Source organism: Phocoena phocoena, chromosome 16 (genome assembly GCF_963924675.1).
Source record: "Phocoena phocoena chromosome 16, mPhoPho1.1, whole genome shotgun sequence".
In the NCBI taxonomy this organism is placed as follows: Eukaryota; Metazoa; Chordata; class Mammalia; order Artiodactyla; family Phocoenidae; genus Phocoena; species Phocoena phocoena.
In genome coordinates this window covers 30,296,296-30,306,017 of record NC_089234.1, presented here as the reverse complement: position 1 = coordinate 30,306,017, position 9,722 = coordinate 30,296,296, and the positions used below count along the sequence as shown (strand labels likewise).

General features: G+C 46.3%; 1 protein-coding gene across 1 annotated transcript; it reads left to right on the top strand.

Moving 5' to 3' along the window:
• The first annotated feature begins 524 nt into the window (after positions 1 to 524).
• On the top strand, positions 525 to 7,667 carry PGAM1 (phosphoglycerate mutase 1). Its single transcript, XM_065894110.1, has 4 exons — positions 525 to 780; positions 4,638 to 4,912; positions 5,605 to 5,785; positions 6,576 to 7,667. The coding sequence occupies exons 1-4, from the start codon at positions 642 to 644 to the stop codon at positions 6,743 to 6,745; spliced, it is 765 nt and encodes a 254-aa protein (XP_065750182.1). The 5' UTR covers positions 525 to 641; the 3' UTR covers positions 6,746 to 7,667.
• Positions 7,668 to 9,722: the final 2,055 nt, after the last annotated feature.

The following is a 9,722-nucleotide window of genomic DNA, read 5'->3' as shown; positions in this document are numbered from 1 at the left end:
TTATGGAGATCAGTGTCCATGGAAATGAGATAGAAACAACCACCATTTACTGAGCACCTTCCAGGTAGATAGGCACCAGCTAAGTATTTACTACGTCCATTTACAGATGGGGCTGAGCGAGGTTAAGCGAAATACAAAGCGAATAAAATGGAAGAGTGAAGATTGTAACACAGGTGTGTGAATCACACCCTGCGTATGGATGGGAAAGTGTGACCTGGCCGAGCCAAGCGCGATTCAAATGATAAAAGACCATTTGATTACAACGAAGGGCTTATGAATAACGGCAATACGACCACACTCCGGCCAGCGGGCACAACCGGGAACAGTCCGAAGGTCCCACCTCCCTTCGGCGCTTACGTGCGCTCCGTGACTACCGCGGCGGACACGGGGCCGACGACGGAGGCCGCATGCGCCCTGGCGTTCTGGAGGGCGCCCCCTCCCCCTGGCGGCTGCAGCGTCCGCACGGGGCGCATGCGTACATCCGGCGGGCGGAGGACGGCCCCGAGCCAGTGGAAAGATTTGGCTGAGCAAGTGAGCGGGAGCGGGCCGGTGGAGCGCGAGCGCGCAGGCGCGGCCGGGGTAAGGCCGCGACTCCGGAATCTCGGTGAGCCCCAGTCTGCGCCGCACCCCGAGCCGCAGCCATGGCCGCCTACAAGCTGGTGCTGATCCGGCACGGCGAGAGCGCGTGGAACCTGGAGAATCGCTTCAGCGGCTGGTACGACGCCGACCTGAGCCCGGCCGGGCACGAGGAGGCGAAGCGCGGTGGGCAGGCGCTGCGAGGTGCGGAGAGGGCCGGGGCAGTGGGTGGGGGCTGCGAAGGCTCGGGCAGGCGCCGCGCCCCCTCGGTGAGCCCCTTCTCTCCAACAGTTTATTTTACAGTTGAAAAAATGGGCCCAGGGTGGGGGACCGACTTGCTCAAGGTCACCCAGCGGAGTGTGAGGGGCAGTGCCAGGAAGAGGACCCGGGCGGTAGCTCCGCAGCTGCGCTCTCCACGACACAGCCTTGAGAAAGTCCCCTTTTTCCTAGTCCGAGCACTTAGTAACTCGGGGACGGGTTGCTAAATGGGATGCCCGGTGTCTTCCAGCAGCTATAACCAAGTCTACTCAAGAGGATGCTGGGGATCTTGGTGAAGCGGCAGGCCACATGCTTCTCCCCGCTGCGGGGGAGTGACGCGGCCCCCGGGGCCGGGGAGGGGCGGGGGACGACCAGCAGGCTCTAGGTACAAAGACATCCACGTGCTTGTGTAGAATGCTGTTTACCAGCATTCTGCAAATCCTGTGTCCAAAATGCGTCCACAAATGTAATTGAGTAAATGAATGATTTGAGTAGATCCTCTTCACAGCCCTATAAATTATACAGGTTTTATTCCCCTCCTTCCCATCCCTCCCTGGCCCTCTTTTCTAGTTGGGAAAGTGAGGATTGGAAAGGTGACTTGTCCAAGGTCACATCTTATTCCTAGTCTGCCACCCTGGCCTCTGTTCTGGGGTTGAGTACCGGGTAAGTGCGAGGAACTGGTAGGCTGTTTGGGCAAAGGTGGAAGTGGCAATGAGATAAGCTGGCTTACCCAGGCTTGCCCCCGCTGGCAGACAGCTCTTTGTGATTTTGAAGCGCTAATAAGGAAGCATTCCCTGCTGCCAGCAATTCAAAGCGTCTCTGGACCGAGGAGGTGCTTCCACCAATCCTTCCCTGCTCCCTTTTAACCTCTGGACAAAGCAGCAGCCATTAAAAAGGGTCACTGATTCCTGGCTGATGTGAATCAGGTATTTGGCCCCAGTTTGCTCTCTCTAGCTTCTTGCCTTCACTGTAGATCCTTTAGAAATGAAGCAAAGGTTCGGAAAGTATGGGAAATGTAATCCTGCTGGGGATGTGTGTGAATACTTTGGGATGGCCTGGTGTGACCTCATACCGGTTAGGAGAGGCCAGGATAGGGAAAGTGCTGGTAAAGGAGGCCATTTTCTCTCCTGCTGTCTGGCAGGAAGAACTGTATGGGTCTGTGGTGGTTTGCTGATGACTAGCCTAGGACAAAGCAAATTGCAGCTGTCCTCTAAAGACTGATCAAATGCCTTAACTTGTAATATCTTAAAATAACAGACCCTATTTCAGTTTTTAAGTAAATGTTAGTAGCATTAGTTTCAAAAGAAATCCCATTTAAAATTTTAATAACTGTTTAGGGGCATCACAGATGATTCAATAAAAAGTGAAAGACCAAAAGCAAAAACTGAATGATGAAGACCATATGAATAATCTAATACTGTTAAAGACCTAAAATAACATTAAATTCACCAGGGCTTTAAGTATTATAGGGTTTATAAAATCTTGAATGATTTCAGGAGGAAGCTACCAAGAACTGAGTTTTCCCATGCCGTCTTGCTCCTGGGGGGCGGATGGAGTCCACACTGCACAACACCAGCTAACCCCATCCCTGGGAGTGGCCTAGACTATGCTTTTGTTTGATGGCCAAGTTGAAGGAAGAGGATTTAGAGTTCTCTGTTAAGAGTTGTAAGGGGAACTGCTCTTTTCCTCAGGGACTGACCTGTGTATCCGATGTGCAGCACTCCATTGCAAGTGGAAAATGCAGTGAAACAACCAATAGCTTTTCAGCATGGGAGCTGAGGCTTGCACTGTGGATACTCAATTCCCAGTGACTCCCTTTTATTGGGGAGCCATTCCTCCCCATAAGATTAGGGAGGGGATGGTAAGTGAGTCTACTCGCACTTGTCAGTGAGCCTTAGTGATGAAATCTGTGTCTTTTCCCTTGTGGGTTGTGGTGAGTTTCTTGGTGATTAATTCTCCCTTCCCCCATCAGTGTAGTTCCTACTGGCCTTATTCTCAGTTGAACGGCTGGCAGGAAAATTCACTTCACATTTCATTAATTACTGTTGGCCATCTCAACATGAGGCAATGTGCAGGAAAGTTTGTGCTGAATTTCAAAGAGGGCCTTGTAGCCTCATGGAAGAAAACAGGAATGTTTTCCTGGTCCACTACTTAAGGAAAGGGCCATCTCCCCATTAAAGTGGGAGGGAGAATAATCGTTTGTGAAACATGAAGACAAATAGTTGTAACTTACTGGTTGGGCCAATATAACTTGATACCACCCCTCAGTAACCGCTGTGTATGGAGGAGAGGTCCATTTACAAATGCATCAGACAGTGCACAGCATTTGCTCTTTCTCCAATGAGTGGCTTCTCTTAAACTTGGTTTAACAATTGACGTAGGTAGATTATATTCCCTGGATAGTGAGGTAATTTGACAATAGCAGAAAGGAACTGTGGATGAAGAGGTTGTGATGTGATTTCCATACTCTAGGGAAGGTATAATTTCATGCAACAAACTAGTTTTATCAGCATCCTCTAAGAGCTCTTGCTGTGTCCTGATTGTTGAGAGTTCAAAATCCCATTTCTCCTAGACCAGAGGTTAGAGAGGACTGAAGTATGTTAATAATTATCAATCAGAAATGACAGTTCTAACTAAAATACAAACATCAGGATCCTTAGAAATTAGCAAACTATGGAGATAGCTAGAGGTGGTGGTTATGAGTTAGATTTTTTTAAAATAAATTTATTGATGTATTTATTTATTTTTGGCTGCGTTGAGTCTTTGTTGCTGGGCTCGGGCTTTATTTAGTTGTGGCGAGCGGGGGCTAACTTTTTGCTGCGGTGCACAGGCTTCTCTTGTTGCAGAGCACGGGCTCTAGGCGCACGGGCTTCAGTAGTTGCAGCACGTGGGCTTTGCAGTTGCGGCTCGCGGGCTTTAGAGTGCAGGTTTGGTAGTTGTAGCTCGTGGGCTTAGCTGCTCCGCTGCATGTGGGATGTTCCCAGACGAGGGCTCGAACCCGTTTCCCCTGCCTTGGCAGGTGGATTCTTAACCACCGCGCCACCAGGGCAGTCCCCTGTGAGTTAGATTTTAGAGTCATACAACCTGGGTTTTAACCTCTTTTGTGTAATAGCTGTGAGCTCGGATAGTTTGCTTAACTCCTCTAGTTTCTATTTTCACCTGGTGAGATGGGTTGTAATGATGTAACCTTACAGGATTGTTATGAAGACTAAATAAAACACATACAAAGTACTCAGTCCAGTGCCTGACAGATGGTAAGCTCTCTATAAGTACTAGCTATTATATTTATTAAGAGATTCCAAGTTTTTTGAATCTTTACCTTGAAAGAATTAAAGCAAATAAATTCTTAAAGTGTGCTTGATCACAGCACTCTGGGGATTAGGAAAAGTAGCCCAGATCTCAGGTTAGCTGGTTGACAGTACATTTGGGCCTTGGGTTAGATGAATTATTGGGGAACCACTGGGAAGTATATTGTCAACTGCAACATAAATCAACAAATTTTATCTTCCCCGAAGGCAGAATATTGTTTTTCCTGCTAGGGTGTACAAAATAAAATATTTAGCCAAATAATTTTCATTTGGGTTGTCTGTACGTGATGAAATTTATATGTAAGAAAATTCTGGCTCTAGGGAATTCCCTGGTGGTCCACTGGTTACAGCTCTCACTGCCGAGGGTCCGGGTTGAATCCCTGGTTGGGGAACTAAGATCCCACAAGCCACATGGTGCGGCCAAAAAGAAAGAAAGAGAATTCTTGCTCTAGAGTGGACCTGATTAGCTTATCACTTTGAACTTATAATTTCCAGATGCCGGCTATGAGTTTGACATCTGCTTCACCTCAGTGCAGAAGAGAGCAATTCGGACCCTCTGGACAGTGCTGGATGCCATTGACCAGATGTGGCTGCCAGTGGTGAGGACTTGGCGCCTTAATGAGCGACACTATGGGGGTCTGACTGGCCTCAATAAGGCAGAAACTGCTGCCAAGCACGGTGAGGCCCAAGTAAAGATCTGGAGGCGCTCCTATGATGTCCCACCACCTCCGATGGAGCCCGACCATCCCTTCTATAGCAACATCAGTAAGGTATGGACAAATGGAGGTTTGGCTCGCTCCACCCAGGACCAGGGTGTTAGAATCTGGGCTTCAGTGTTTTAGCTTTTATTAGGGTCTGCCTAGACCCACTGAGTTTCTAATTTATGATGAAATAGTTACTTTTTTCTTTTCTTTCTTTTTTTTTTTTTTTTTGGCTGTGGGGTTTGTGGGATCTTAGTTCCCCAGCCAGGGATCGAACCTGGGCCCTCGGCAGTGAAAGCACAGAGTCCCAACCACTGGACCACCAGGGAATTCCCTAAAATAGTTAATTGTAATCCCCTTTCTCAAAGGAATGACCTCCACTTGTTAAAAGATTTAGTTAAGAGTTTATGTTGTTTATCTAAAAAGAATATACCTTTTTTACATCTACTGCCATGTTTTAAAAAAACCCATCCATAGCTGATAGGGCCTTCCTAAGCCAATTGCAAGATAAAGTGAATTGGTTAGAGCCTTGTAGCCTTTTTTTTTCTCCTTTCCTAAGTTATGTTTCTTTTGAACTGTCAGTCTTCCCTATGGAGGGTAATGGGGGAGGGAGGGGCAGGATAATAATTATCCCCTTTCCCAAGCTCTCAGTGCCCTGGTGAGAGACTTTCACCCATCACTTTGATCCTTCAGGGGATGAGGAATAGGCAGAATGGATGCAACTGGTAATAACTGATACGCTTGGATTTTTTGTTGTTTAGGATCGTAGGTATGCAGACCTCACTGAAGATCAGCTGCCCTCCTGTGAGAGTCTGAAGGACACTATTGCCAGAGCTCTGCCCTTTTGGAATGAAGAAATAGTTCCCCAGATCAAGGAGGGGAAACGAGTACTGATTGCAGCCCATGGCAACAGCCTTCGGGGCATCGTCAAGCATCTGGAGGGTATGTACGTTTTTCAGAGGGGCCCTCAAAGAGGGCTAAAGCAGAACTGTCACTAATCTGGACTTATTTAGTACGAAGGAGACCTTCAGGAAAGGGCTGGACATGTTGCTAGCCTTAGAGACAGTCCAGATTGTCTCCTAGTAGAGACACACTCTCTATCCTTGTCTCTCAAAGCATCCTCTGCAGAAGCAGAGGCGGCCGGACCCCGCTGGGTGCTTATTACACATGCAGAACCTCAGGCCCCACTTCAGACCTGATGGAGAAGATGCATCTATCACCCAGGTAATTCAGATACACATGGAAGTTTGAGATGCCTACCTCTAGACTAGGATTACCGGTCGAAACTGCTGATAAAAATCCTTCTTAATCACAACCTGGTTCAACTCCACAGATGAATCTCAATTTGCATCTTAAATTGTTTCACCCAAGGGCCTAGAGGCCCAGATGTGCTGAGTTTTGGCAGCCTGGATGGACTACATAGGACATTTGAGATATGTATAGTCCTGCTTTACTATGGGCTTCCAGATCTCACTTTGGGAGACATACCTTTCATCCTTTTTTCTTGCTTTTCAGTGACTGAGAAATAACTTACGGGGGCATTCCTTGGGTGAGCGATCTACTATAACACAGATCATTACTGCTATGACAAATACCAGAAAGGTTGTCTTGTTTTAATTCCTACGAAAGTCCTTGGAGGACCTGTTTCCCAACCTGGAGAATGAATAGCAACGCTGGAGAGGTCTGTGGATTCATATCTTGCTTGACTGATCATAGCGGGGTGTATTTTCAGGTCTCTCCGAGGAGGCTATCATGGAGCTGAACCTGCCGACTGGCATTCCCATTGTCTACGAATTGGACAAGAACTTGAAGCCCATCAAGCCAATGCAGTTCCTGGGTGATGAAGAGACCGTGCGTAAAGCCATGGAGGCTGTGGCTGCCCAGGGCAAGGCCAAGAAGTGAGGTCGAGCAGCAGATTACCTTCCCAAGGATTACCCTTCCTCCCAAGCCCATCCATTCCTCTGCACCTCTCCCCTGCACACGTCACACTGACGACATCTGTTAGGCATCTTAAGCTGTAGCTGCGGATGGGGAGCAGTGGCTCCCAATTTCATTTTAGCCATTTTCTCTCTTGCACCCACTCCCTTCATACAGTCTAGTCAGAATGGCACCTCTGGGACATGGTCCTCAGTCCAAGCCAAGGGAAGACTTATCCAAGAGCGTTGAGAGGTAGTAACTGGGGCGGGGCGTTGCTAATGGTTTGTTTATTACTAAGGACCTGCTTGAGTAGGGGATAGGGAGGAACCATGCCAAGGTGTGACCAATGAGAAGCAAGAGTGCCTATTTGTGTTCCCAGAGGCTAGCTGGGCACTGTTCTTTTCAGGTGACTGGGGGCTCTAGTCATTCCAGTGGAAGATGAATGTAACCTGCATGGTGATTCAGTCAAACACTTCCTCCCTGACTCCAAAAGATTGGGATCAATCCTGAATGTTTATGTGTTGCATTTACTTTTACAAAAGAAAAATTTATATGTATATATAAATAAATTAAAAAAAAACCCTTCTGGGGTTTCTAGTGGCGGTTGAAATATTCCCACATGTGGTCATCAGAAAATGAGCCATTCCTTACACCGTCATGGGATAAGCTTCTTGACTCCTAAGGTGTAGGAGCTCATCCTGCTGTGTGTTTTAGAATCCCTCCCCCGCCTTATTGTTTTATGGCAGCGGAATGCCTCTTGATCACATCCAAGTGTGTCTTTCACTGTGCCTGATTTCTGAATCATGTTCCAGTTGCTTGGCCCACCACTTAGGCCCAGTACTCCTTTGAGCATAACTGTAGTAGATCTTTTTTCCAGGTCAGTATGATAAAGGAGTGATGTGCAATATTTTCTGTGTCATGTGTGGTATGTCTTATCTGAGGAAATCAACTCAAACATTCAACTTGAAATGTCTCTCATTACCCAAGTCCTTGTATGACAGATTAAGAGCTTTTAGGACAACCAGTCACAACTTTACATAGCCTGGTCCAAGTATCATGTATCTCATTGGGTTTTCAGTGTTGGAGAGCTGAACTCTGTATTCCTGTTGCCTCTCTACAGCTCTTGCTCAGTGGTGCTGGTTACCGAACACTGGAAAATCAAATTCTGAAACTATTATGCCCTCTTTAGAGTAAGGTAAATGCTTGTTTACTAGACTTAAAAAAGCCAACCCTTTTTTTGTTAGTAACTTTTAAACTTGATTCACACCTTTCTTTTTGGCCCCTAAAATTTTAACCCTATCAGTCAACTAATTAACATCCTCAAAAGTTACACATGCAGGAGAAAAGGGATACACAGTCATCCCTTGGTCTCTGCAGTGGGGGACTGGTTCCAGGACTCCTGTGGATACCAGAACTAACAGAAGCTAAAGTGCCTTATGTAAAACTAAGTAGTACAGTTGGCCCTCCGTATTCACAGGTTTCACATCCATGAATAGGGAGGGCCGACTAATTATATACGTAACAGGGAAGGGGCACTACTCACGTTTACCTTTTCTCTAAGGCCTTTGAAAAGATCACTGGAACATGAGAAAGCCCATAATGCCTTTCTCTTCTAGTAGGAGCAAGCAACACCATCTATAAAGCTCTTATGGAGTGCCTCTATGCTAGCCATTGGGTGAGTACGTTACCTACATAATCTCCAATCTTGACAACCTCTGAAAGGGCTGGCATCCCTAGTTTACAGAAGGGGAAACATGCTGAAAACGATAACAGAAACTTGCCAGAAGGTACACTACTAAGTACTGGAACCCAGATGAATGTTACTGCAGCTAAATCAAAGATTCTTATTCTAAAATTTAAGTACTTTTAAGCATCTTGCTTTTCAAGTTTAGTTTTTTATTTGATCTACACATTAATCCTAGGAAGACCTTTAGTAATTTAAGTCTCCAGTAGCCTGGTGGGATGTTAGTTTACTTAGCTTGTACTAAATCTTAGACCAGAAGTTGGTAATTTTGTTTGATCAAGTGCTCTTCACCCAAATCAGGCTGGATCAGCTTTGATTACTACTACTCTATGTCCTGACATCACTTGAGTTTACAGCAGTCTCCATTCCTTGCAACTTAGACTCCTGGCTAGAACTCCTGCCTTATGGGCAGGAAAATAACAGAAAGCCATCCTCATTTACCATTATGGCTAGGAGGCCAACAACTACTATCCCTCCAAGACAGTGTTTCTTAGCCAGAGTAGCACATCAGAATCACCTGTGGAGCTGAACAAACCCTTAACACCCACAGGTTCAACCATGAGATTTGTGAGCAGAGCTAGGGCACCTGCAGTCTTTTTTTCCCCCTGCACTCCCCCTGCTACCCCTTTACCACTTACAGGCAATTTTGAAGTTCACCTAACCCAGGCTGAGAACCACTTTTCCAAGGCACAGAAAGTATATCCTCCCTGTCTCTAGATTAACAAATATCACCATGACTACATATCAATCACTGTTTGGGCATAGCTATTCAGTCAGCTATGAGTACACTCAAAAAATTTTTATCGAGCATTTGCTACGTGTTAATCACAGTACCAGGTACTGGAGATTTGAAGATAGAGAAGACAGCATGCTGCCCTTAAAGCTAAGGTAAGTAGGGGAGACACGCACACAACTAACAAACATGTAATACAATATTGCATGGTTAAGGGTGAGAAAATCTAACCGGGTTCGCAGCAAATCAGAAGGCCATTACCCAGTTGTTTCAAATGTTCTTCTTTATGACACTTTTTAAAATTACTGTTTGAAATTATAACATTTCCGTATTTGTTTACTTTTCATTTGTCTCCCCTCCCACCAATGGTCCCCCCCCCCACTAGAAATGTAAGCTCCACAAGGAAAGGATTCTATCATGTTCACTGCTTTACTCCCTAGTTCCTGGAGCAGTGGTGGGCAGAGGAGTTGCTCGAATATATTTAT